Below are 28,000 nucleotides of genomic sequence, written 5' to 3'. Positions count from 1 at the left end.
TCTATTTAACTGCTGCTCTTGGTTACAGCCAACTTCAGGCTGCTTGGAAAAACAGCACACACACACATCACTGGCACAAACTTAACAGGAGAAAACAAAGAGACAACAGGGGTCAAACTGGGGGTGGCAAGTAGGAGAAGGATGCAAGGCTGGGTCCCCACCCCCTACCAGAGAGTCGGATCAATTATCCTTGAATACTAACAAGATTTCTGATTAAAGAACTGCTGCTATGCAATAGAAACAGAAAGCTCCAGCAGCCGGGAGGGGCTGTCAGGCAGTAACAAAGAGATACCGAAGACTATGCCCTGCTAGGGCATACGGAGGAAGTCACCATGCTGGTAGCCAGGAGAGGAGTCTCCCCTGCCTGGAGTCACAATAACATCTCACTGCTGGTAAATTTAACTCCAGGAGTGAAACTTCACCTCAACACTACAGAATATGGGGTCTGTTTTCAGGCAAACACATTCTCTGCTGGAAGTTTTGCTGGGCCAACATTTCTTTAAACAACCTAATCACTATAGTACAGGGAGGTGAATTTTATTCTCATCCTAACCCATTCAGGGGAAATAGCCAATGCTTCTTAGTTCTGAGTATTGCAACATCAGAAAGTTGCTATTAACATACAACAGCTTGAGAAACAAGAGTCTACACTGTCTTCTGTCATACATTTTTTGACAAAACTGCAATTTACAGTACAAACATTTAATATGCATATACAATACTGTCCATTAATCTTAATGGTTTGTGACTTGCTGACTGGTGGCTAAATACAGAAAAATCTAATAACCTAAGAACAACCTCATGAAAAACAGAAGCTTCTGTTATAACTTCACAACCCTAAGTTGCACTAACATTAAGCATCCTTCTATAGGCATGTATCTCATACCATCAGAATCAAGCTCCCAACTGTTCAATCCCTTTTTTTCTTTTTCTTCTATATTAAATAACAAACATAATTCCTTGATATGAGGAGTTTCAGTCATCTACAATTTAGCAAGGCAAAAGTCCACAAACGTCAGCTCCATTTGATGTTAATAAAGTCTTTACGAAAACTTATTTTCATGCCCTTGCATTGTGAGTCTCTTTTCATCTAGGCTCACAACAGCCAAGGAGGAGTTCTGCTCCTCACAGAAACACTGACTGCAGCTCAGGAGTCTCTCAGACTAAAACACAGGCTGGAATACTTCAGCATTTAACAGGCAGTTCTGCATAACAGAGGCAAAAAAATGCCTGGAAAGCTGAAAAACCTGAACACAAACTCACCCACAACAGGATGGCAGCCAAATACTCCCAAGGTGACAGTCCCAGAGCGACCAGATATACAGCATGAATAAACCACAAACCTACAGAATCATAAGCCCCTGGATCCATATAGTTACTATCTTCATTACAGGGAAATGGAAATCTACAGGGAAGACGATATAGAAAGGAGAGATTCAAGAAGCATTACAGTGCCCAGTCTTCACACAAAATAGAAAACAAAATCCCATAAAAGAGTAATGCCTAACATAACAGCCATGGCAAAGAACCACAGGCACTACAGACACAAAAAGCGAGAGCATAACCATCAAGCATATTAGATTCATGGACGACAATTACAATTAGCGTTCTCTGCCATGATTTGTATGAAACACAGCCAGCCACTAAATACAGTATGCCAATTAATGGAGTGGGTTTGCTGCATGCCAAAACTCCAGCTCTGGATGTTGTATCAGGTAAAGTCAGACATCTTAAAAGATGGTCAGTTTAAGTGTGCGTATATATCACCATACTATGTAAACCCCTTTGAGATAACATCACAAATAGCTAATGTGGAAATAACAGAGGACTAGAGAAACAAGTGTCCATTTTTCTTATACGTATCTTTTAACCACACTTTACTTACCAATCACCCCTTTCCAACGGAGAGACAGTAAAATTTCTGCAGTTTTATGAATCTTTTGATCATCAGCAAGAGAAATAGAAGTATTATTTAAAAGATAAATAGCCACAAGTCACAAGCAGCAGAGGAATTCAATGAAGGTGTATGACATGCACTTACTTTTTCAGCCTATTTTTAAAACCTTGACTGGTTTTCAAGATAACATCTCTTTATCAGCTTTTTAAATGTTATGAAGCACATATTCTATTGTGTTCAATGGTAAGTTGCATTCTAGGGCAAATGGAGTTGGCCTTGGGCAAGACAATTTCTACTTCACTTCCCACATTTACAAAACAAGGATAATATTTGCCTATTTCACAAGAGTGCAGGAAGATTCAAGAGGACTATCAGACTGCAGATCTTTCTCATAGAATGAGTGTTTTAATTATTTGTTAGTGTTAATTTCACCAGTCTGGAGAACTGCAAGTTTTTAGGAGTAAAAACAAAATACAAATCACTTCAATTTCTTTTTCTAGTTAACATACAGCAAGTACTGCCTTCTGGTTTGAACTACAAACAACTGGATAATGTTTATATCCAACCACGTTTTCTTCTGTAACTTCAAGGAACACAATGTAGAGAAACAGCTCCAAGTTTTCTGAAATCCCATTTTGTGGCCCCCATGAACAGAATATCTCTCTTCAAGGTTCACAAGACACTCTGGAAATAACTAAGCACCTATTAATTTGGTTGCTGCATACACCCACACTCCTAGGATGCAAGAAGGGATTCTCTATTGCAGAAAGCAGTGCTGAAGCATACAACTGAAAGCTTTTGGAAAGAGAATATAAAAGAAAATTGCTTATCTACACTAAATAAATGAAATTATAATGTTAACTTCATACTGGAAGATTTATGCTTTATGCTTTTCCACTAATGCTACCATGTTTTAGCAGACAGAGAATTGTTTAAAAAAAAAAAACAACAAAACCAAACAAAATAAAGCAAAACGAAAAAAACCACCACCACCACTTGTCAGCCTCCTGCAGCATCTTACTCTTCATTTTAGAAGAGTAGGGATGTTACTCACTGCCTTCACCACTTTGACAAAAAAAAACCAGTCAAGATAATTCAGGGTGATCATAAGATCTGTGAATATCATCCAACCTGATCAACAGTAAACCCAAGTACCCTCAGCACACCCAGGAAGCAGAACGTTATCAGCTCCAAGTTGACAACAGGAAAACGGGCATTTTGCACTTGGCTGAGAGCTGTAGAACTAATAGCAATGCCAAGCACACATAGAGGAGATTGCAATTCCTACTGCAAACTGTGTTTCTATAGAGGTATCGCATTCAGGTTTGTGATGCTAAAATGTAGTCAAGATGTTTGGGGAGTGAAGCTCTGATATTAGCCATGTATTTTTCTGGCAGAGCTCCAGGAGCCAGAACGGCAAGCACATCACCCAGACAGGTTCTGTGACATTCTATATTCCTGCTAACACAGACCGTCATAACATCAGACCCTTCTTCATCACCACGCACCAGCAGTGCGTGCCATTAGCTTTAAATTCTCTCTATATACGCATTTTTACCTGCAACGCCCTTTTCCAAAAGCTCAAGATATTTGCAGACCTCCCTTTTTTTTTTTTGGCACAGACTTCTCCAGTTAACTGCCACTATCCACCAAAAGAGGGTCAAAGGTCAATCTTGCAGACTTGTTTGCTTTACCTGCGCTGTACTGAGCTACAGGGGTAAATGATCAAGTGCTTCTAACAATTTACCTGTCTGGCGTCGCGAGTTCTGTGGCTGTGGATGCTTTATGACAGTTAAGCTGTATACTGTTCCCGCAGGTACTTCTAAGGGACAATGGTGAAAAATTTCTAGCCAAGGGGAGGAACACCAACTCATCACAAACTTTGGCATCTTCTCTGCTGCCTCCATCCTGACACCTCCTCATGTTTTTCCTTGCTTCAAATAGGAAAAAAAATGCTCAGGAATTGTGTTCTCATTGCAAAGCATATCTTCCCATGAAGGAAAGAGGATACTCACTTCTGGAAGCAGTTAGCACATCTAATCATAAACTCACATTCATTTGACAAGAGGATACAGGAAAGTGCACTGATGGGAGAGCTACTTGAAAGAGAGGCAAACTGCCATAAAGAGCGTCCTGGAGACATCAAGGCACAACCACCTACGAGCAAACCTGCACTTTACAATCAGACATCCCCCACATGGCTGTTAACAACCCAGACACATTAACTAGGAGCACCTGGGTAACAGCCAAAATAAAACACATCCAGATCTGCACCTACACCGAGATCTGTGCTTTAGATCCTTCTCACTCCTAGACTGCAGCTAAGTATCTCTGTGGCACTTGGAACTTAAGAGTACTTCTGGTTTCTAAAATGCAGTCTTTCTGATACACAGAACTGCAGCTCTCTACTCAGCCTTTCCAAGCTGGTTTAGCACCTTCTTCAAAGCTGCCTGCCATTAGATTTCTTGTTGGAAGATAAATAATATTACTTGAAACCCAAACCCCATGTGATTGTGCCCCAGAGGCAATACTTGTAGAATGATGGAGGTCAGCAGCACTACTACAAACGCTTCCTGTAATTTCAGAGTAGCATAGGAGAAAACGGATGGGTGAAGTTATACAGCAGCTGCCAAAGGAGTGAAGGGAGAGAAACGAGGTACATAGTTCCTCTCCGCACCCCTCCCCCAAAAGCCTTCCAACTCTTTATAAACAATTCCACGAAGCGTTTAGGTGTGTTCTCCTCCACCGGGCGCACTTGTAAAATAAAGCACTACAGCACAAGAGGAAGAAACAGCTATTGCTTTACAGTTGATAGAGCAACCACAAAGATAAGTTTTCACCGGCGAGACTTCATGGCACTGCTTCCCTGCTCGCTAAGACCGCAGCGAACCCCTCCCCTCGTCCCCTCGCCACTATTTTTGGTACCAGTCCTGCGCTGGCCCCACTCTGCCAGGGCGCTGCGGGAGGACTCCCGCTCCCCGCCGAGGCGAGGCAGGTGGCCCGGGGCGCCGCCGTGGAGCCGGGCTGTACCTTTAAGGGGCCCGTCGCGGCGGGTGCGCGGCTGCATTCCTGCTCCGGAGCGGCGGCTGTCCCGACACGCCGGGCACGGCAGCCTCCGAGGCAACCTGCGCGCACGCCCCGGCCCGACGCGCCGCTCGCACCGCGGGAACAAAGCCCGCGCCCGCCGCCGCCAAACTTCCGCGGGGGGCAGCGGCCGCGTGGGCGGCGGGGACCCTCCGCTGCCGCCCGGCCAGGGCAGCGCCGCCCCAGGACCCGCGCCCCGGCCTGACGGGGGACTCCACCGTCTCCGGCCCGCCGCGCCGGGGCACGGGGAAGACGAGAGCCCCGCGTCCGGGCGCGGGACGGGGCACGGACCTTTTGTCCTGCGGCGGCGCAGGGCAGGGCTCCCTGCCCGACGGGCGTGGGCAGGTGAGCGGCGCGGCAGGGCAGGGCTCCCCGCCCGGGCAAGGCTCCCCGCCGCCGAGCCCGGGACGGCGGCCGGGCCCCCCGCGCCGCCGTGGGGCAGAGGGCGCCGCGGCAGCCGCTTACCTCTGGCACGGAGCAGCGCTCCCAGCAGCAGCAGCAGGAGCTGCGGAGGCGCGGGCAAGAGGCAGCCCCCGCCGCGCCGCCTCATGGTGGCAGCGCCCCGGCCCCGCGCCTGGGCCGCCCGCAGCGCCGTCCCGGGCTCCTCCCGTGCGCAGCACCCCGGCCCGACCGCCGCTCGCTCCCTCCGCAGCCGCGGCAGCTCCGGGGCTGGGGGCTCGCTCCCCGCTCCCGCCCGGCCCCGGCCCAGGCCCGGCCCCGGAGGAGGAGCCCCGCCGCGGCAGCCCCCGCCCCGCTCCCCCCAGCGCCGAGGCACTTCGCAAACTTTCGGCGCGGCAGAGGCGGTCCAGGGGCTGCGGCTCCGCAACGAGACGCCCCCCACCCCACCCCACCCCACCCCACCCCGCCTCTTCACCACCCCCTGGGGCCGCCGCCCGGCACCGCTGCGAGACCCCCGGGCTCGCCCCGCGCCCCCGGCCCCTCTGCGCCCTTGCCGCGGGCGCGGCTCCCTCTCTGCGGGCGGAGAAGCCCTTCCTAAAGCGGCCCCGGTGCTCGGGGCTGTCAGCGTCGGCTCTCACTGTCCCAGCTCCCCCAGCACCGCCGAGGAGCATCGCTCCGGGCTCTCGGCTGCTCGCCGCAGGGCTGCCCGACATCCTCCGCTGGCTGAGCGGTTCCCCCGTGCGTTGCCACCGCTTCGCGGCTTGTGCCGGCTGTCTGTACTCATGGCAAATGGCAGAGCCCCTTCTCCATCTCCTATCCCCGTTTGCCGAACACCCTTCAGAAGCTGAAACCCTCTAAGCGCCTCATTCATGAGTCCTCTGCCTAGCATACGTGTTGCTATCTAAGAGAAACGTCTGATTTTTTCCCTCCATTCCTGACAAGTGTTCTGATATTTGGTGTTTTCCTTATAGCCGCAGTGCCCGGAGACAGCTGATTATGTATGAATCTCAGATACCCTAAAAAAACAGCTAGGGTCGTTGCCTGTAAGAGTAGAAATTAACACTTGGACAGTTGTTTCATGTGCCTTCTGATCTCTGTGCTGCATTTAAAAGCAGGCAGGCTTTCACTGGACATCATCGTTAAAGCCAGTTTTATGATCCTCTGTAGCATGATTTGACATTTTAATACATAGGGTGGGCAATGCAAGAAACTTGTTAAATAATTAATCTCAGCTGATTTCAATGTATTAACTTGAATGGAAAGCAGATTCAGATAAGTCCAAACCCTGGACCACAGGGGAAGATGGGAATTTTGTCAAATTGACACTAAAGGGCCAGTGATAGGAATTGTCTTACTTAAAGCCTTCACATAGATTAATCCAGAGGAAGCTGCAATTAATCCTCTCCTTTAAAGAATCACAAGAGCAAGTAAACAGCACGGCATATGATTGAGACAATTCTGCCACTCTTATCAATTACATGTAAAATAGTGAAGACAAGGGATATTATTAAAAATGTCAACATAAAATTAAAGCAGGGACTGACTCTTGACAAATTGAGCTCAATTTGAAAGAAAAAAATAATCCAACACAGAGCTTCACTGAGGAGGAGAACTCCCAAGAGCAGGAACACCATAAGACACAGTAAGCAGCAAACCATGCATAACTTTACAATATATGGCCCCCCAGTTTTAAAAAATGCAGACTTTTTGCTTTATATGCAGAATCACTGCTTCAAGACAGGAATAGATCCACTATAGCATGAGTGCAATAGCATGTAGACTATGGCATTGAATTCTACACATTTGATAGGCAAAGTGTACAAAGTTGCAGAAGAGTAACAACAAATACAGGTAGCCAAGAGGGGTTGATTGAGGTGGAGAGACTAAAAACCTTTCTATGCTAACATTGACTTGGAAGTAGTGACAGAATGAGGCATGGAAAGAATATGCAATTATTGTAAAGGAATAAATTCCAAGATACCAGAGTTTAAGATGACTGAAGTGAAAGAGTTGGGAACAGTGGGTTGAAGTTAAGGGAGAGAAAATGTTAACATCACTCTGACTGGGGGTTGGCTGACTGGCTAGCATGCAAAATCCTTACTGCATCCCCCTAAAATACAGGGCAACATAACCAAAATTCATTTAAGTTTATATTCTCTACTGAGGCTAGATCCTCAGGTAGTATAAATCAGAGGAGCCCTGCTGACTTCAGGCTCACAGAAGCTTGTAAGAAGTTTAGATGCCGAAGTACTGAATGTGATAAAGCACAGACACAGGGCCCAGAACTTCCTGATAATTATATAGTTAGGTCATGGAACAGTCTTCCAGCAGTTCAGTATTTTCCTGTGTTTGAAACAAAAGCCTCTTGAAAAATATTCTCTTAAACACAAATAAATTCACTCGTTAGCTCTTCAGTCCTTTGCTCCCCAGGGAACAAATGTTTTTACCCACTTGTATTTGTTTAAGTATGTTTACTAGTCCTCTGCATCTTGCGCTGCATTCTGGCAAATCACTTTCCTCTCCAAGCTCAACTTCCCTATAATTATATCTCTGTCTTATAAATCATTTTGAAATCCCCTGGTGAAATGTTAGAGGAGCACATAGTATTGTCTTTCACAACAATTTCCTAAATAGGTTGCAGTTGAGCAGATGGAAATTTATATTATAAACCTCCCAGTTACCTACCTGTTGATACAATACTATGAATATAGGCCCAATTCCATGTGGGATCTTTGGGGAATAATTGTAAAGTAGATTTATGCAGTGTAAAATGGATATTTTTGTTGAAAGAAAACTAGAAGGGTTGCTAAATAATGCTGGTAAAATTGAACCATATGCTTAGGACTTGCCCCTTTCAGACCAAATAACTTTTAAAAAGACTATGTAAATATCAGAATGCACTTCAACCCATGCAGAAGGTAGGTACTTGCTTTTACCCATAGCTTTGAGGGAGGAACATTATTAAGTAACCTGTAGTAATTTATAGATCACTGAAAAGTGATATATAACACAATTATTGTAAGAAAGATGAGAAAGAAGTAATTAAAATATAATTAACAATTAATTTATATGACAACATGCTTAGTAAAAAAACACACCAGGCATTATTAAGGGAGCAGGGAGAAGATTATTATCATCGTAACCATTTCAGGACATAATTCTCCCCCCTCCGCTCCAAACAGACACATTAGAGAAATAAACCAAACCAATGACAGAAAATAACTACTATGAAATAATACTAAAAGTTAGCACCATTTTCAGAGTGATTTTAAATAGCAACCCTGTATCAGGACAAACAGAACCAAGGAAAAAGAAGAAAGAAAGGAACCAGAACAAGGTAGGATTAGTAGGGAAAATACACTTTAACCATTTTAAAACTGCAAAGACCTTAAGAAAAGGTTAAAAAAAAGGAAAAAAATAATTAAAAATGGGATGGGCAGTTTTGGTCTTACCTGTCAAATTATTTGTAATGCATTCAAATGGACCCTTCCTTGGGAAGATGCTTCTCCACACCTCAAGTTTCCTAGAAGAGAATGACAGATCAGATAGCTTAATTGCTATGTTCAGAAAGGTTTGGAGCAATCATGTTTTAAACATTTGAGATAGAATGAATTAATTTAATAGAATGAAAAAAGCACATGGAAAATGGGCAAAATGCATTTGTGCTAAATCAGGTTCCCTTTTTTTAAGTAATGTTAAGCTCACTGGGTAAACAGAAGGCAATGGACACGATACATCTTGTATGGCTTTGGCACTGTCTGACAGGACACTTTCATAGAATGACATTTTAAATACAGCTAGTGGAAGGTGTGCAGGCATCTGATAGAAGAAAACCATAGTGGTCATTAGTGGTTATTCATCAAAATGAAAAGGCACCTCAGAAAGACACCTTTCAGGGTCTGTCCTAAGCTCTGTTTTGTTTAGTATGTTCACTGACAACTTAGATGATGCAATATTTATGCTTGTAAAATCTGTGCTAAAAAACCTGATAACCTAAAAACAATGGCAGGGGATGCAAACACTAGGAAGGATGAGATCAGACACCACAAATGCTATTGACAAATTGGACAGGTTCTCCAAAAACCAACAAGGAAAAAAACAGTAATGAGAAATATAAAATATTATTCTTAGGAAACAGACATCAATAAACAATGTCAATTCCTGACTAGACATAAATACAGCAAAAACAGATCTTAGGGTTGTACAGATAAGGAACAATATAAATCAACAGTGCAGTGCCACTGCCAAAACATGCATTTAATTCTGGAATGTGTTAACAAGTGTGTCATATACAAGACAATTTGTTTGATTTCTTAACTTTGCATAGTACTGAAGCCCCAAGTGGCAACTGTGTCTGGTCCTGGCTGAACACCTTAGAAATATAAACACAGCTGAAGAGAAACAAGAAAATAACAACAAGAACAAGAAGTTTAGAAAACAAATCATTTGAGAAAAAGCTGAAGGAATTAGATTTGCCTAGTCAAGAAAATAAAAGCTTCAAGTAAGATGCAGCTTTCCGATACATGCAAGCTCATTAGAGAGATGTTGATCAGCTTTTCTCTATGGCTCCAGTAAAAAGACATGAAAGAGACAACTTGATTTGTGACAAGAAATGCTTAAAAGATTTTGCTGATCAGCATTTCAACTAAGGATTTTTTAACACTGGAGCAGACTGTCTAGGGGGACCATGGAATCTCTTCCACTGGAATTTTTTAAGAACAGATTTTGATAAGAATGCTGGTACTAGCCTTGATATATTTAGTCTTGATGCAGTGGCTGGACTAGGTGATCTTTTGGGACCCCTTCCAAACCTAAGTTCCACAATGGATATAATTCAGAAAATTCTAACTGGAAAGATCATTACAAACTCTGCACTCTGGTTGATCAAATTCTGTATTACTAGTGAGCTCCACTAACTAAACAGAAAAGCCAGGAAAATAGCAAGTTGTTCCCAACAGAGCTCTAGGTTCAAGATAAAATCACAAGTTCCGCACTATCAGCCTATGGGATTTTCCAATGACCCTTTTAATTTCTATCATTATTCCACTGCTACGTTACCCACATCAGTTCCCTCTTCAGTATCACCAGTGAACCGAAGAGGCTGTAGCTTGGAATACCGGGTAAGTTAAAAGTCAACATTTTACCCATACATAGGAAGATGTAGTTATAGAGTTGTGCCTCCAAATTCACTGTTGGACATGTAAAGAAATAGTTTAATTTTCCAAAGAGCTGAGGGACCTACAGCTTTCACAGCTGGTGACCTAGTTTGTAAATGATGGTCTCTATGTTCAATACATTAAATTAAATTTTAGCATTGATTTATATTTTATGCTACCACTTTTTCCCTTGTTGCCTTCCCTGAAGTTTTCTAAGCAGTGGCACTACTACTGTGTACCCAGATATGCTCATAGATGTCATAAACATTCAAGTCGTGTCAGTACTCTCCTTTACAGTGTTTCTCAAGTTACTGCCCATTTACTCTTAAGAAAACAGTAATCCATGTGCCATATTCTGCAGTGTTACCAAAATTGTTTTAATTTACCACAAAATAAAATTCAGGTTAACAAGTCAGAGCTTATGTGTTACTTCATTTTCTTCACCTTTCATTTATCTGCTGCCTTCTAAGCATTCCAATTGCACATTTATGTTGGGAAACTTTGTGATCATCTCATAGACCACCATTAATTCTACTTCACAGTGCAGAACAGCAGAACTACTGAACGGCTACATTCAGAAGCTGAGATATGAAGAATCTTCCAAAAGGCCCTTTGTAATTTAATGACCAAAGTGCAGATTCATCTGACACACACACCCCTTTTTTTGTGTGTGTCTGGAAGGTGGGACTGAAACCAGCCTGCCAGGCTGTTCAACCTTCCACTCTGGGAAAAAAAAACCACCTAAGTAAATTGACTCTCAAACTAGGGAAAAAAACCCCCAAACCAAACCTTTCTTCATGTTTTATTTGAGATGGTAGCTCTTCCTCTGTGTCTTGCAAGCTGGTTCTTCTCCTTCTTTTGCCGGTTCCCTTACATCCTCTATGTAAAAATAATGCAAATACTCCCTCTTCTATTCCTGATGAGACTCCTCCCTGCAGTGAAATGGCAATCACCCAGGCCTTGCACAATGTCTGCATTGCAAAGGTAGCCTGTGGCCTAGCCTTAGGAACAGCACAGTTTAATACCTTGACTCTGGCACAGAAAAAAAGAAGAGAAAAGAGGAAGAGCATAAAAGGAAAATGTTCTTTTAAAGCTAGCAGTAGAAGAATTCAGTTTGAAGACAGAAGCCTAACCACCTTTATTCTCCAAACACATTCAAGCAGATAAGTAGCAAGTTGTGGCTCCTACATTAATTTTTGACTGCACAGAGAAGCATTTTCCAAAGAACTGAAGACCTGTGTCTTTCTTTGACTTCAAGCTATTAATGTAGTTTGTCATCAATAGTCCCTGTATTCAGATAAAAAGTTTGTGGTAGAAATTAATCACACAATCAGAAAGAAAGGTGACCTTACATCTCGCTATCCAGAATATCTCTGATGGGCTGAGTTTTCCTTTCTCAAAAAACTAGGACACATGAATTGGGCCTGTAAGAGAAACAAGTAGTCATGGGAATAGATGTGAAAGGCATATCTCTCTCTCTCAGTTCACAAACCTTTCTTGTTTGCAGAAGCCCTGCCACTATGGAGATGAGTGACATGTAAAAATGTAGACAGATAGATAAAGAGTGCTTTCTTTCTTGAAGATGATTCAGTTCTAATACTTTACTGGCATGATGGGTTAGGCAAGTACTGCCAGCATGCACAAGATATAACCCTTGAGTCTTTCTGATAAGAGATACGGCATGTCAACCATCTGCTTTCCTATCAGGTGGCTGAATCAGAGACGCCTCTTTAACACCTCTCCCTCTCTCATATTAGCTCTTGATAAATGTGCATGAGGGAACAAATTAATTGCTTCTTACCAGCTCTAAGTGAGACCTGAATAAAGGCACAGGTGGGAGCAAGATCCAGAGTTGTACACACCCTCCACATGAGTCTGAGATCAGCCACCCACGCATATGCACACACGTCCAACCTCCCTCCTAGCCATACTTGTGTCCATGTCATTGCAATTTTAGGATTTTAGGATACTTAAGGATACTTAACATAATATTAGCATTCTGGGAGTTCAAGGTCATGTGGTTTTGTGTATTGCATTTCCATTTATGCTTCATTCTAGGTCAGCAGAGTTGATGGAAACTTTATCAGTGACTTCAGCAAGCACAAAACCATGCTTTTAATGCACAGTGAAAAATTTGTCACAGAGACTTCAGGTTTCTGTTTCACATAACTTAGAGCACACTGAGTATGCTTAGTAAATATCAGAAATGGACTCTAGCCACAGAGTTTGAGAGAAACTCTGATCCACATCTAAACTTTAAGTGTTCAAGGAACAACTTTTCTTTCACTAACACCTTGTAAAGTTTAACACACAAAGAGTTGGAACCTTAAGTACATTTTCTTACTATCTAGCATGTTATTATCAGTTTCAAATGCAGAATGGTCAATCTATTTTGCTGTGTTTTAGAAACTAGCCCAATAAAGTTAACAAATCAAAAGAGAAATTTAAATACATTCCTTAGGTAAAACTTAATTAATGTCTTCATTTGCTACTATATTCTGGAAAATGTTCCATGTTCCCTCTATTCTGTCTAGAATTAATTGCTATGACCGTCATTTGCTGTTTCAGTCTCCCATGGCTTATCTTCTCTCTCAGTAAGTGATTTGCATACTACCCTTTCCATCTCCCACCCACTACTCCTCTTCTTAAGTACTCCAACCATTATATCATCTTCTGGTCTCTACCTTCTCTTCTAGTGACTCCACAAAGATGTTACTCTTGAAAACACCTTGAGTATTATGTAGTGGAAAGGAAAGAACATTCACCACTTTGTCTTCTTATATTACAGAGTGAATGACTGGGATACCAATGTGTGCTTTCACTCAAAAAAAAATACTGACTTCAGCTCTTGCATAGCTGCAGCGTTCTGCCATGCTCTCTCAAAACAGCCCTAATAAATACTCAGGCTCTCTTTTGTGTACCTAACAAGCAGAACTAAGGATTGTTTTGCAAGAATCCCATGATTTTAATGAATCTGTGATCTCCTCTTTCATTTTTTTTCCCTTGCTTCCATCATTTGCTTTTCCCTGTAGATGTTATAAGGCAAAATACTTTCAGAGTATTTTGAATGTGCTAAATCTCTGTACTGCACACAGAAAGTTATCCACCTTTCCCATAAGAGCTGGCCAGTATAGCCATCAGAGTTACTACTTCACTTCAGCCCAAGAAGCAATAGCTCACTCCCACATAGATTTGCCTCCTCTCTTGCACACACACAGAGCCATTTACTTATTAAAATTTTCTCACAGACACCTGGTCTAATAGACAACACAGTCTGGCAGCTTAAGTTTGCAAGGAAGATTCGATGAGTAGGAATGAAGAATGAAAATTGCAGGCCTTCTTGGGTTACCCCCCAGGATGAGCTAAGCCTTGGCTGTCAGATATGTTTCCCATGCCAGAATTTCATAGTGATATTTATTTTTACCAGGCATTTTAGACTTTTTTGTTTGGCATGAGAGATCCTACAATCTCTGCCAGAAATGGCTGTTTTTCTTCTCTGCATCATTAGTGGGGCAGCATTCCAGCAGAGAAGGGTCACTCACTTGGTACTTAAGCACTTTTAAAGATGTTGTCCTTTCCTTCCTGACGAGATAATGGGAACAAAACCTGAAGGAAAGTCTTTCAATAGTTTGCTGTTACAAAAAAGCCAACTTTGCTTGGTAACACAAGCTCAAAACTGACCAGAATTTGGACAGTGCATTGAATAAATGCCAGGAATCTACCATACAACTTACAGCTATCCTTGATTTTAAAATGAAGATGTGGCCTCCATAAGTCACAGAACCTGTCATAGTAATATTCCCTCTTCTCATAAGCAGATCACCCAGAATTTAAAAGTACTCCTATGACTGAGGAGTAGAACAATGTTTCGAGTGTTTTTTCCTAACAACTTATATTTAAAATACAAGGATCTGGGAGCTTGATTAAACCTAAATCCTCAGGTGAACATAAAGTTCATCGATATAGACAGACCTCAAAATTAGATCAGATGTCTACTGACTTACTTTCTGTCTACTAGTTCAAGGGGAAAAATAAAATCTCAGCAATCCAGCTTAAAATGCAGCTAAACTAGTGAATAAAAAATAAATTATGATGGCATAATGTTCACAGCACAGTTTCCTGCATGCGTATGACATCTTACCAATTAAGTATATTCTTGACTTAAGACTTGCAGGTACAATTACAGGTGTCAAATTTAAGCCCTTTAATGGTACAAATGCTGGCTACTTAAGAGAGCTACTGCTGTCATCATGTCCTATCACTAGCTGGAAAACATACAGTTATTTCCAGACTTCATCTTGTGGCAGGTGTTAGAAGTGAGAAACTTTGTGAATCTCATTTCTCTAAAGTTCATTGATCTTAAGGAACAATATAAGTCCTATCTGTTTGTTTAGGTTTTACCTGAAGAGGTAAACTAGTATTAATACTGCATTATTACAGAAAAATGATTGGTTTACTTGTTGTGTGAAACCACTGTGCTGCATGTGAACCACAAAAACAATTCATTCAGCTTGAGAAGGCTCAGATTAGGATAAGCACTAGAAATACTGGGTCTTTCTCTGTAAATGTTTCCTGAGGAATCAACAATATGAAAATATGGATTTCATCACATAATTTCATTGTGATTTTGGCTGACCTTTTTATTTAAGATAATCTTATTTTTAGTGCATGTGTTTAGAGAGTTTGGTCATAATTCATAAAAATAATTATTAAATCAGAAAGTTAATGGGAGGTTTTTATGGGTTTCCAACTGACTCATAAATGAATCATCCAGCTTCAGTGCTGTTGATTTTTAAAATGTCTTGCATAATAGAATCCTAATTTCACTTACAAGATTTCCAATAATTTACATAAATAATGGCATGTGAAGCTCTTATTCTCCATTTCTTCAGATCTCTCCTCAAAACTTGTCTCTGCTATGGTGCCCAAAATAATAGATTATCAATAAAGATTGACAGTTGTTTAACTCTATGTTTTTCTCATCTCAGTACGATTTGTTTCTTTTGTGTCTTAAGATAAACACATTTTGTTATCACACCTGCAATTTTATTAATTATTATGTACTAGGTAAAGCTCAGCTGGCAAATGTGTGGGAAACCTCAAAAAACACAAAGCACCACCAAACCCCAAAAAGCTAAGTCCTGCACAAGACAGGCTCTTAGCTAACTGTTTTAAAATAGGACAAGGCTTTGGACACGCAAAGGATGAAAAAGAAAGGCTAGAGACAGTTTCCTAGTGTTTCTGTGAAACTGGCTTACGTTAATTTCATAGAAGTCAGATGGAACAGGACTGAAGACTACCCACAGCCTAGTTCTTTGTACGTTGTAGTTGTAATGCTTAAAGCAATAGCATTTCCAACTGTCGCCTGAAGAAAAAAAAAATAGAAAAGTTACGTTTCCTCCAATACGTCTAGGCTTTATTGTAACTACTGTAGCAATTTTTAAAATTCTAAGCAAATAAAATATTTCATTCCAAAAAAAAGTAATAGAAGCCAGACAAAATGACTCAGTCTGTTTAAAACAAGGCATTTCCTCTGGAATTTGTTCCTTGATATCTAGTCCTGTTTATTATTCTATATAATACTCTCTCTGAAAGAGGAGCTGTTTCTCAGGAGAACTTGACTAATAAAAGGACTGTATTTCAGCTCAACATTGATAGTATCATTTAGGAAGGTGAACATAAAACCAGCAAAGAGTAAGCTAAGCAATTAACATAGTGGGGGCAAAGTATGTGGGAATGGAGGAAAACAGAAATCTGATTTAAGCTAAATTGCTGAGAAACACATATAAAACTGAGACAGAAAGGAGTTTTTCAGTCCATGCATCATAATATAATAAAGAAATTTTCTTTCATGACATAATTTAAATTATACCACTGACTACTTTCAAACTTGTGGTCACATGGACTCTTATATAAGTAAATTACCCCAATTTACCTAAAGGTATGATTTCTGAAAGACTACTTAAACCACTCTTTGAAGTGAATTAAGCTAAATCAAATCAAGGTCACTTTAACTCTGAAAGACAGTGTGCACAAAATGTATTAATGTAGTTCAACTGATCCTTCTTGAAAGATTGATTTGGATTCCCAAATGTCCCTGGTAGACAAAACTCAGCAATTTTACTTAAGAGATGTAAGCACCACCATAATTCCCAGGGTAGATGGTGACCCTAAAAGTGTACTCCATAGGCTTGCCCTAAAATGAGACCTGTATCTCTGATAATCTACCAAGGGGTTGTGACAGAGAAAAATATGTTTTTTCACTGTCATTCTTCCAGCTGGGTCCAAAAGAACATTAAGCCCCTGTTAGATTTGCCCCTCTTGGGGCAGCTATTAAACTTGCAGATGTTTTCCAGTGGTGCAGAAAAGCCTTCTCAATTTATTGAAATGCACCAGTCTAGGGTTCTAAAATAAATATGGGAAAAGAAACTTAATACCTATGGCCAGGCTGGCAGCATTTCTCCCTTTTCAGGTCATGAGTGTGAGAGAACAGGTGAGTCTTGCTGCTGATCTGTTATATCACCTAATCCTGGCTCTGGCAAGCCCAGAGAGAAATAATAGTAAACAGGGAAGTCTATAAATGGCTCCAGAAATGACATCTTGTTTTTATATAGTTTTCTTTGAGTTGTTAACAGTCAGGCGCCACTACTACTGAAACTTATCGTTATTACAACCACAAATGGGCTCAGTGTCCAAAAGGATTCCCTTAGCTGGTTTAAAGGAAATAACGAAGTCCAACCCATAGAGACCAAACAGTAACAAGAAAAAAAATCAAGAAAAAGAAAAATAAAGATAAATAAAGATAAATAAAGATAGAAAAATAAAGAAAAATAAAGAAAAATAAAGAAAAATAAAGAAAAATCAAGAAAAATCAAGAAAAATCAAGAAAGAAAAAACAAGAAAAATAGAAATATTAGAATGTAGTATTTAGAACTGGTCTTTAAAGGCCTCTTGTAAATGAGTACCCCAGATATTGATCAAGGATAAATTGTGGTTTACAGAAATGGTTTAAACAACAAAAAAGAAACAGTGCACAACCTGTGTAAGGCTCCTACTAGCTCAGCTGACCAGCACTATGGGACAGGAAGGCTTTTATATTTGGCTTTTGAACACCAGTGAACCTACCTGGCTGATGATAAAGGATTGCTTGTGAAAATAGAGATCTTGACGCTAGTTTTAAAAGTGCAGGAACTATGCTCTTAAACCTAATGATCACAGGGTGTCTATCAAATTCTGTTTCTCTTCTCCAACAGTGGCCTACAACCAGATACCTCACTGAAAAGTGCCAGAAACCCTAAAGTGAGCAGTTATGGAATAGACATCATGTTAGGAAAAATGTTTTCCAAAACCCCATTAGATAATTTGCTTCACTGTAAAGTAGGATAGTTCATATTCCTATAGATGTTGTGCTCTTTTTTCCCCCCATGCTTTTGTGTGTAACAACATAATCCTGTGTTTTCTCATTCTGCATGAAAATATCTACTTCCTTTCTAAATTCTGCTGAATTCCCGGCCCCAAAAATATCTTGTGTCAATGTATTCTACAATCTAATTGTATCTATTATAAAAAAATTGTGTTTTTAAATTTATAGCCTATAACCAAACGCAGAAACTGCAAAACTGAACAAATACAAGTTTTTAACGAGCTTCATTGTAGCACAAATAATTTTAGATAACATTTTATATGTTATGCGTATCCTCTTTAAGACAATCTTACATTTTTCTAATCATTCTTGACATTGGAGTATCTCATTGTCTGCTTCCTAAATTATTCTCTCTGCCCATCTTTGCCATATTTGTATCTAAGCCATATCTTTTTAAAGACGGAACAAGCCAAAGACAGTGGAGTGGTCCAGGCAATTTTGGGGGGGATATGAAGAGGTAAGTTATAACATCCTGTTTGCCCTTTTTATCTGTGGCTGTCCTTTGAATATAGATTAAAGTTGAGTTGCCAACAGTCACACTCAGCTCTTTCCTCCAGTGGGCTGGGATTTTTCTAATGGTGATGCAAGAAACTGCAAAGTAATTTGGGAATTTTAGCCCCATCAGCTTCTGGAGAAGATGAGCCCAGCAGGGCTGCTTCCAGCCATGTGAAGAGCTCTGCCTCTCCTACATCCCTACGACAAGGACCATTCCCAGACAAGCTCCCAGACAAGAACAGAAGGAGCCCTGTGGCTTAGGACTTTTCTGCTAGTTTCTACTTTCATATGAACAAAGGACGATTCCTGATGCTCCTCGTGTCTCCCTCTCCAGAGCACCAGGGTGGCAAAAAAAAGGCAGAGGAGTGGTATGGACAGAAGGACATAGCTGTAAAAGACCTCCTTGGTCATCCTATTCAGTCCCTCCTCCCTGGGACAAGGGTGCTATGCAGTGCCCTTCATAAACTTATTACCATTCACCTTCAAATTAGGGTCTTTCCCCCACAGCTGTAGTCCCAACAGCCCCTGGCATTAGGCACCTTCTGATTTCCAACCTAAATCTAACCAGAACGACTTTACACATGCATCTCCTCGGGCCATTTTGGCTCTTCAGCTTCACTAGCTCTTCTCCCTCTGAGGCGTCCCTCGGCGTGGCAAATGCTGCCCAGGCCGTCGCCCGCCGCGCCCTCCTCACAGCCGGGCCGCCATGTTGCCCACGGCCCATTCGTCAAGGCCAGGCTGCCATGTCACCACGCTTCCACAGAGACCCTTCCCGCGAGGTCACTCATGGCAGGCGGCCGGACTGGCGGGGCGAGGCCGCCGTGGCCCCGTTCGGGGGTGGCGGGGCGGGGCGGGGGCTGAGGCCGGGCAGGAGTGCACGCCTGGGCTGTTTTGGGTGCGGAACCTGGCGGCGTGGGGGCGTGTTCCCAGCCGGGGCGAGCGGCCGAGCAGCGCCAGGCCCTGAGCGCTGGGAGCGTCGGCGCCTTGGAAACGGACGGAAGCCGGGAGGGAGCGGCGGCGGCGGGAGGATGCTGAGCCCCGAGCGGCTCTCGCTGCCGGGGCCCGAGTACCTGGGTGAGGAGCGGGGCGGCGCGGAGGGGCAGCGGCGCGGAGGGGCAGCGCCCCGAGGGCCCGTTCCCCTGGGTGTGCTGCGGCCCGGCATGGGGAGGGCTCGGCGGGGCCGGGAGTGGCTGCGGTGCGGCCCGGCCCGGCCTTCCCGGGGGCAGCGGCGAGCGGCCTCAGGCCCGCGGTGTGCCCCCCGGCTGGGCCGGGCCGAGGCGGGTCGGAGCGACTCCGTGTCCGCCTTCTCGGCTCGGGAGGGGGCAGCACCGGGGGGTTACAGGTCGGTGTTGTAGGGCGCTGCTGCTCCGGGTGCTCACCTGAGGCGGGAGGGCTGCGAGGCCCTCTTGGGCGCAGGGAGCTCCCCTCCGGTGCCCTTAGATGTGGTTTCCCTGAAGGCAGCGCCGGCCTGAGGAAGGTGAGTTGCCGTCTCCTCCCCGTCTCATTGGCACTGTGTGAGTAGAGGCAAGCAACGTCCAGCTGCTCAATGGCAGACTGTAACCTCATTTAGCCCATTACCAACCTGTTTTGCTCACAGATCTATGTGAGCAACCTTATTTAATGCTCATTTCCCAGCATTGGAAGGGGTGCTGTTCTTATGTTGGGAGATGGTTTGAATGTCAGCTTTTCTTCTGAATTAAGGTAATGTTGGTAATGTTTCCCACATAAAATGGAAATCTTTTAACTTATAAAGCAGCTGCTCCCTTGCAGACTGCATTCTTTTAAGCTGGCTCTAACAGTTTGTGTTACTGCTTGATGTTCCAAGAAAGTAAGGAGCAAAGTGATTTGGTGTTAATGTGTCAAATAAAAATAATTAGGGTGGAATAAAGTCAATATGACTTCATTTAATTGCTGAAGAGGAGATGAATTACAAGTAGTAAGCATTTGGAATGTGTTCAAGACAGTATTTTTGAAGTGAAACTCTTCAGCCATTACTTTCTAGGCCCAAGAGGCTGTTTGGTAATAACTATTATAAAGGTATACATAATTTACTGTGGTCTCTGGTAAGTCAAAATGGAACAAGACTGGAGAAACACTGCTGGCTTCCAGTAAATGGAAACCCTGTCTTGCAGGGAGGAGACTAAAAGAGCTTAGTTTGTTTAGCCTAGCAATAGTGTCAATGAGGAGGGATCCGACTGTTCTTTCAAAGCATATCGTAGCACTGAAGAGAGATGAAGTATTTAAGCAAAGGAGTGATCTAATCCATCTTAGAGGAGAAGCTCTTTGTGCTATTGCTGCTAGGCTGCTGGTTGGGTACACTCTGCATACCTACGTAACTGCAATGCTATTCCGTCTTAAGGAATCTCAAGGCAGAAATAAGAATTTGTTTAGTGCTTTGTTCAGGGTGATTCTCAGGAGACTCACTTTGCTGAAGTTCTTATTGCCGATTTAAATTCTGGAGCTAGTTCAGGTATTTGAGAACAGTATTGCAGTGTGCCATGTAGATACACCCTTTGGTTTTGTGCTACTCTATCACACTACATCAGCATTTTCAACCTACGCGTTAATAGAGAGACTCATAATTTTTCCAGAGTTGCTCTAGGCTGAAACTTGCAAAATTTCTTTTTTTTTTTTTAATGAGCCAACTTGGTTTTAGGTTCATTTAATTGTTTTTAATGAAATAAGCACTTAACTTTTACTTGTGTGAAACTTGTCAGTAAGGATTGAATCACTCAAAACAATCTAGGAAGCAGACTAAAAATTCTTAAAGTGTAAGAATAAACCCATTTTCTGTTTCACATCTGAAGTTGAGAAATGAGACTTCTAAGAGATGTGCAAGCAGCTTTATTAACCTACTTAAAGTGAGCCTCCTTTTATCTCTGTTCCACATGCTGATCTACATTCCCTTTTCATTTTGTAAAACTGTCTAAATTGTTCTGACACTGGGGTCAGAAAAAGACACACGTGTGAGCGTGTCAGGTTGAGCAATAACTTGTATAAGAGCCTGTACTGTTCATCACTTAGTATATCCCCCTGTTTAGGTTGCAATAGCTGCTGTCTGTTAGAGGGGAGAAAGTGTCTGGTACATGATAGTATTATTATTAGCTGTAAATGTTATCAATAACAATGTTTTTGTCTTCATGAGACTTCGTAACTTACCAAACTGCTCACAGATCCTACTGAATGAATTGTGTATTAGCAGTAGGTAAGTGGTTAAAAAAAAAAACTAAAGAAACAAAACCCCCAAAACCCAATCTCTCCCCCTCCCCCCCCCCAAATAAACACACCTCCCTACATGTTTTCATAAGATACTTTTATGTTTTCTACATTGACCTGGCATTCTGAAATCACCATTCTTTGGATTTGTTCTATTGTGTGCCTCAAAGTCTTGTTAATATAGTTGTCTGATGTGGGGTTGTAAGCAATTGTGATAAGTTTCACTTTCTGTAATTTCATTCTGAAGTTTTGTTGCCCCAGGCTGCCACATAAGGTATTCTGTGAGTCTCCCAGATCGGGTGGCACGGTCTTTCCTGACCTGGAATGGGCAAGCTTCACCTAACCTCTTCTTCCCTTTTTCCTTTTTCAGTATCAAAAACAGGCCAACAAATAAAATGAGTGGCCAAAATAACATTACATGCTACTTGCTGCGTTACTGTTTTCTTTTTTTCCTATTTGAGATGACTCTTCCACATCCAATCTGGATGCTAAGAGGGAAATAAAAGCAGTTGTGAGTTAAAATAGAAGTTCTGGAGAACAAGTCTTATGAGGAGCAGCTGAGGGAACTAGGATTGTTTAGTCTGGAGGATTGGAGGCTGAGGGGAGACCTTATCGCTCTCTACAGCTACCTGAAAGGAGGTTGCAGTGAGGTGGGTGTCAGTCTCTTCTCCCAAGCAACTAGCGATAGGACGAGAGGAAATGGCCTCAAGTTGTGCCAGGGGAGGTGTAGATTGGATATTAGGAAAAATTTCTTTACTGAAAGGGTGGTCAAGCATTGGAACAGGCTGCCCAGAGAGGTGGTGGAGTCACCATCCCTGGAGGAGTTCAAAAAATGTGTAGATGTGGCACTTCAGGACATGGTTTAGTAGGCATGGAGGTGTTGGGTTGAGGGTTGGACTAGATGATCTTAGAGGTCTTTTCCAACCTTAATGATTCTATGATTCTAAGTGAACAGGGAGAGAATTAAGCATTCACTTAAGATGAAAAATAATTACAAAGCTTTGGTACAGCAGAGTTCCTGGAAAATAAAAATCAGGGCAACATGTCTCATGTCACAATGATTGTGAGATAGTAGGTAGAAGAACAGAGATGACTGATACTCAGTGAATAGGAAAGGAGATGAGGTCTATAGAGTTGGCAGAAGGGATACAGTGAAGATGTTGTAACAAGCAGGACATTTTAAACAGCATTTTCACTGAATAAACAACACTTATTGTTTGGGATAGTGATGAAAATGTGTTTCTCATTTGATGGATGAGACTGGAACTACAGTAGGCAAAATGAGGCCTATTTGAGACACTTTTCCATGCCTTCCTCATTGTGGTTTAATAACTGGTGATTGCTCAATTATTTATAGCAGGCAATAGAGCACTTAGTGTATTGTTCTGCTCATGCAGCTGTCCTCTGAAGCTTCAAATTGTATTCCCTCCCCTCCCTTTCCTGTTATGGAGAAAAAGCAGTAGATTATTGCAAATTTCTGAACTTTTATTTTTCTCTGGATTCTCCTCCCCTCCCCAACTCCAGGATATGCTTTCTTGTCTTCCTTTGCCAATGTAAGACATGTAAGAACATAAATACTCTGTTAGGGAAATGCCTTATCAGTAAAGCATGGAGCTATTAACTGCCAGAAACACGGTTGTGTTTCCTCATCTCTCTCATAAGTAGTCTTGGGCTTCGTGATTAGAAAGAACGTTCATATTGGTGCTTTTACAAAACTGAGTCGCTCCCAGCAGAGAACTTCCATTGTGTAGAGACTTTGCAGATACCTAAGGTTTACTCTTCTTCTGAACAGTCTTAGGAAATATTGAGTTGGAAAGTCCAAATGCAATCATTTTCTTTAACAGCATAATCAATGTATAGGTTACGCTGTTATCCAGACATCTCAGCTGTTACTGAATCTCCTCTTAGTCTAGATGCTTTATGAGCTTCTGTGAGGCACTCTGGCTGAAAGAGTTTATGGTCTAAAAAGAGAAGATAATGCCTTTTTTTTTTTTTAATTTCATTTCTTTCTCTGTTGTACAGATAGGAGAACTATAATGTGGAAGATGAATGACTTCCCCACTGATGTGTAAGAGTTTGCTTGTAGAAATGTTAGATATGTTTGAATCATCTTAGACTCGGTCTAGTAGTTTCTCCAAAAGAGAGAGGGGAGGTTTCATCCCCAAACCTGCTGTTGCGCTACAGGACTTCCACCTTAACTTGAAAGGTAACAGGTGAAATCTGATCCTGATCTAGATAGATTTCCAGAACTGGAGAGTACACAGTCCTTCTGCGTTTGCGTATGAATAGGTAGGGAACCATTAGGCTACTTAATGCCCTTATAACAAGCTAGAATGACAATTATTTCCACAATGTTAATAATACACTGCATAAATTCAGATTTTTTTTCCTAAAAAAAAGATAGGTCAACAATTTTGCATTGGAGAGGTCGTGATTTCTAGCAGCTCTAGGACATCCTGCTGGATGTGGTCTGCTGGAGGGACTTGGACAATTAAGCCAGTCTGTGTGCGGCCTCAGGAGTGCAAACTGAAAGAGTACAATGTTATGGATTGTGATTAATATGCTGATTAATTGAAACAAATTTTCAGTTATGGTCAAGATTAAATTATAAACTGAAACATTTCTTAAATTTTTTGTTGAAAGTGGTTTTGAAACTGTGAACGTATGAAATACGATATAGTTGTGCTGTGTGGCCACTTAGCATGTGTTCCTGAGTAACAGTGCATGTCTCACATCATAGTGTTATCTCTGGTATGACAAGGTCTGCTTGTACTTCATTACATGTTCTGTTAATACAAAATTACACTGTGAAACTGTGCAAAGCTGGAAGGAACTACAGCTGTACAGTGATTTAGCTTTTAGGTTGATTGTTTTGTTTACATACTTCTCTTGCGCAGGCCATTCCTTAGCGATATCTGAAAAGATTAAAAAGAGCATCCTGAAAGACCATTAATGCTGGAAAAACTTCCAGAGTTGACATGATTTTGTTCTTGCAGTTTGTATCCTTATTAGTTTCCTCTGCATCATTATTATTTTGGTAATATTTGCATGAAATTGGTTTTATGTTACTATAGATGTGTCTTTCCAATGTGCGTAATACAGCAGTGCCTTAGTTAAGCTCCAATTTAGAATAAATACTGAAAGGGTATTTAGCTGTTACTTTATACACTCTTAGAGATTAAAAAATGCCAGAAATATTCCAAGTACATTAAAGCTTGTTATGCCCTTGCACTTCTGATAACTGAAATGAATCATAATGTTAATTGCATTAAATAGTGTGTATTTTCGGCACTTCGGTTGAGGAGGAGGCAAATAATTAACAAAAGCTTGTCTTATTATCCAGGAATTCCCACTCCTGATTTTTCAACATATTCAGTTATGCCAGGAATGAACCAGCCATAAAAAAAAAAAAGCTCTCTTACGTGCATACAGTAAAAATTGTTTTGGGAGACAGGTCATGTTCCAGAAGAAGTCATCTTTCCTGAAGAGTTGAGCAATAATGTAGCAAGCTGATTTGATGATAATTTGATAAATAAAGACTTACCCCTGCTGTAGGGCTCTATTCTGCTGCTTCTTTAAACAAGGTATGTGATACGTGTTTTACTGTCCAATACCAATTTATTCCAGTCATACTCTTTCTTCACTTTGTTTGGTGCACTTTCTTTTTCTTTTGCAGTATCTGCTGCTATTTTTATTGCATCTTCTGGCCATCCCACGTTTGCTATTCTTTTCAAGTATGACATGCAGCATCACTTCTTGGTAAGTGAGCTGATATACTGATCTTCAGGTTTTCTCTGCCTTTAGAAAAGGCAAACTTGTTGAAAGAGAAGCTTCTTAATCAATCTCATGTTAGGGAGATGCATCCAAGTTGTAAAACTGGGAAAGTAATATGCAAAAATAGTATGGTTAACATGATTGCGTTGCCAATATGTGCTGAAGTAGGTATCACGTACCTGATGCAGACAGTACTGTGGCACTTCCAAGGTCTTAATCCTCTCTGTTCCTGAGCACTGTTGATAATAAAAATATTACATATATGCAATATCATGACTTAAAGGTGTCATGTATTTCTTTCCTCTTCCTGAATTTCTGGCTTTGAGAATTTCAGTGCATATATTCTGTTTCATGCAGTGGTATTATTTGCATTAAATTTTCCTTTTCCTTCAGGTTTTTTCAAGTATCAATGCTTGTTCTTACAATATTTGTAATCAAACATATGAATTAGTGGATTGTTTGTTCTCATAAGAAGATTGAAAAAAGTAATTCAGTGGCTTATAAAAGGACTATTTTTACTATTTTAAGTACACATGCAAAATTATTTGGTGCAGTTATGGCTAAATGGAATTAGTTGTGATTGTCTAATCTGTTGTAGTGAAGTCTGTAGAGATTGTGGATTGGCTGTGGATGCAATCCTCACTTTGCCTTTTACATATAAATACTTACAGATTTATATGACCTGGTCTGGCAGTGCTTTAATTGAACAGCCACCATTTAGCCCTGAATTTGGTTCTGAGCCAAAAGTGCATTGATTCCAAAATTCGCTTTGAACCATGGGCATGTGAGTGATGGTGGGGTGTGAGCATGTGCATGTGGTAGTAGTACCATCAGAGGCCATTCTCCTAAGTGCTGCAGTAGCCAACTTTGAAAGAGCTGTGCTGTATATGTTGCTACTGATTGGACAGAGGCTCTAAGTGTAACATCATTGTTAGTGGTTTAGTGATAAGAATTAAGATACTCTGTGTGAAGGTATCTACTGAACATCAGGTCATGGGCTGCCAGAAGACTCCTCTGTGAACTTACACTGTCAGATCTTTCTGTGAAAGCTGCCTGGTAGCAAAGCTTGCCTGACAGCGAAGAGTAGCGCCTACCAAATGACTGTGGCAGGCACAGTTACTTATCATTTCGGGTAGCTGCATGGGACTTCAGGGAAGAGTTTAGCAAATATGGGTTGCATGAACCATTAACTTGGAAGGTTTTTTACGAGTAGGGAGGAGAGCCTTTGTTGCAATAAACCATAAACAAATAAATGCTGAGGATGATGACCTGTTGTAATACCTGCTGCATGGAAGCTGCAGTATACTGGAATTCTATCAGGAAGAAAATCAGTAGAGACAGCAAGCTGTAATAGCACAGTTGCATGAGCATTTGAGCTTTACATTCTGAATTGGACTTGCTGCCTTATTAGTGCAAGGTGAACCTCAAAAATATGAGCAACATGTATACCAATACACCATTTAAGGTTGGACCAGATGATCCTTGAGGTCCTTTCCAACCTGGTATTCTATGATTATCTCCCTGAATTTTCAGAGAGATTGAAACTGTTAAAAACGTATGAATCATCCCATTTATTTTGCACAGGACCCAATGGATTTTTAACTCTGCTTGCATAAATAGTTAACATTCCAGTATGATTCCAGTGTTTGTTATGGAAACTACCATTTGTATAAATTATGGAACTATTTTGCTATAACCAGATTCCTGCCACTTTATTTTGCCTCTCTGGCCTGCTAGAACCTGCCTGCAAATTAAATTTTATTCTGTGACTTTTCTGTGAAGGGTAGAGTTGGTTGGGTTATAAAACGTACTACTTGTACCATTCCATGGAACTGGGCAGCCAGCGAACAGGAAACCAGAGCTGGAATTTGGTTTGGCATGAACTGTGCTACCTGGAAAACAGCGCAGCAGACGAAGAGCCAGAGAGACTTCTCAAGGAGATTGCAAGTGCTATTATTTTCTTTCAGCTTCTCCGCTCACCAATTTCTTCCCTCCCTCATGCCTCTACCTATTTTCTGGGCAATAGAGAGACAGTTTTTTTGCCAGGATCCTTAGACCATGCAACAAAAAGCTTAACAGAAATATCCTTTTACCAGCGACTGTATTCAACACTGACCCATATATATTCGTGTACATTTTAAAGTGTGACAGAAACGTCTGAAATTCTGTGTTGAAAGTTAGTTTATTCTCCAGGAGCAGACTCAAAGGTATTTGTTATAGAGGTCAGCCCCATTGTGCTGTGTAGCACTGTGGGACCATGCTTGTCTCTTCCCGTAGGCTTTTCGGGGAGAGGTTAATGACCCTAGAGAAGCAAAATAAAAAAAATATATTTCGTTGATAGGGGCTATCCTACAAAAGGAGGAGTGTATACTTCCCCACAAAGTTTTGAAAATGGTTTTGCAGTTGAGCAGAAGTTTACTGCAGGCTGAGATGAGTGGCAGCCTGTCTGCTAGTACCGTTTCCTGGCTTAATCTGGTACCACTGACAGCTCAAGAGGGGCCTGGGAAGACGGTTCTGAGTGCAAGATGGGCTGCATAATGAAGAGGGAGGAAGGAT

General features: G+C 41.7%; 2 protein-coding genes across 3 annotated transcripts in view; one reads left to right on the top strand and one right to left on the bottom strand.

Annotated features, from left to right (window-relative positions):
* Positions 1-19,162, bottom strand: part of LRP4 (LDL receptor related protein 4) — a 96,647-nt gene extending 77,485 nt beyond the window's left edge. The window contains exons 1-2 of the mRNA XM_072864202.1: positions 19,149-19,162; positions 8,833-8,903 (exon numbers count right to left, since the gene is read on the bottom strand). Of these exons, the coding sequence (XP_072720303.1) occupies positions 8,833-8,903; positions 19,149-19,162 (85 nt within the window). The remainder of the gene's footprint in view (positions 1-8,832; positions 8,904-19,148) is intronic.
* Positions 19,163-19,326: 164 nt separating this feature from the next.
* Positions 19,327-28,000, top strand: part of CSTPP1 (centriolar satellite-associated tubulin polyglutamylase complex regulator 1) — an 88,582-nt gene continuing 79,908 nt past the window's right edge. The window contains exons 1-2 of one of the 2 annotated variants that reach the window (XM_072864120.1): positions 25,123-25,254; positions 25,347-25,429. Coding sequence is in view for 1 of the 2 variants with exons in the window: in XM_072864121.1 (XP_072720222.1) it covers positions 19,483-19,528 (46 nt within the window). In the remaining variant the exon portion in view is untranslated. Of the gene's footprint in view, positions 19,529-25,122; positions 25,255-25,346; positions 25,430-28,000 lie in introns of those variants that run through there. The other variant, XM_072864121.1, reaches the window with a different exon arrangement.

The sequence above is a fragment of the Ciconia boyciana genome, chromosome 6 (genome assembly GCF_034638445.1).
Source record: "Ciconia boyciana chromosome 6, ASM3463844v1, whole genome shotgun sequence".
Taxonomy (NCBI): Eukaryota; Metazoa; Chordata; class Aves; order Ciconiiformes; family Ciconiidae; genus Ciconia; species Ciconia boyciana.
Note: the sequence above shows the minus strand (reverse complement) of the source record. Positions and strands in the feature narration are given on the sequence as shown.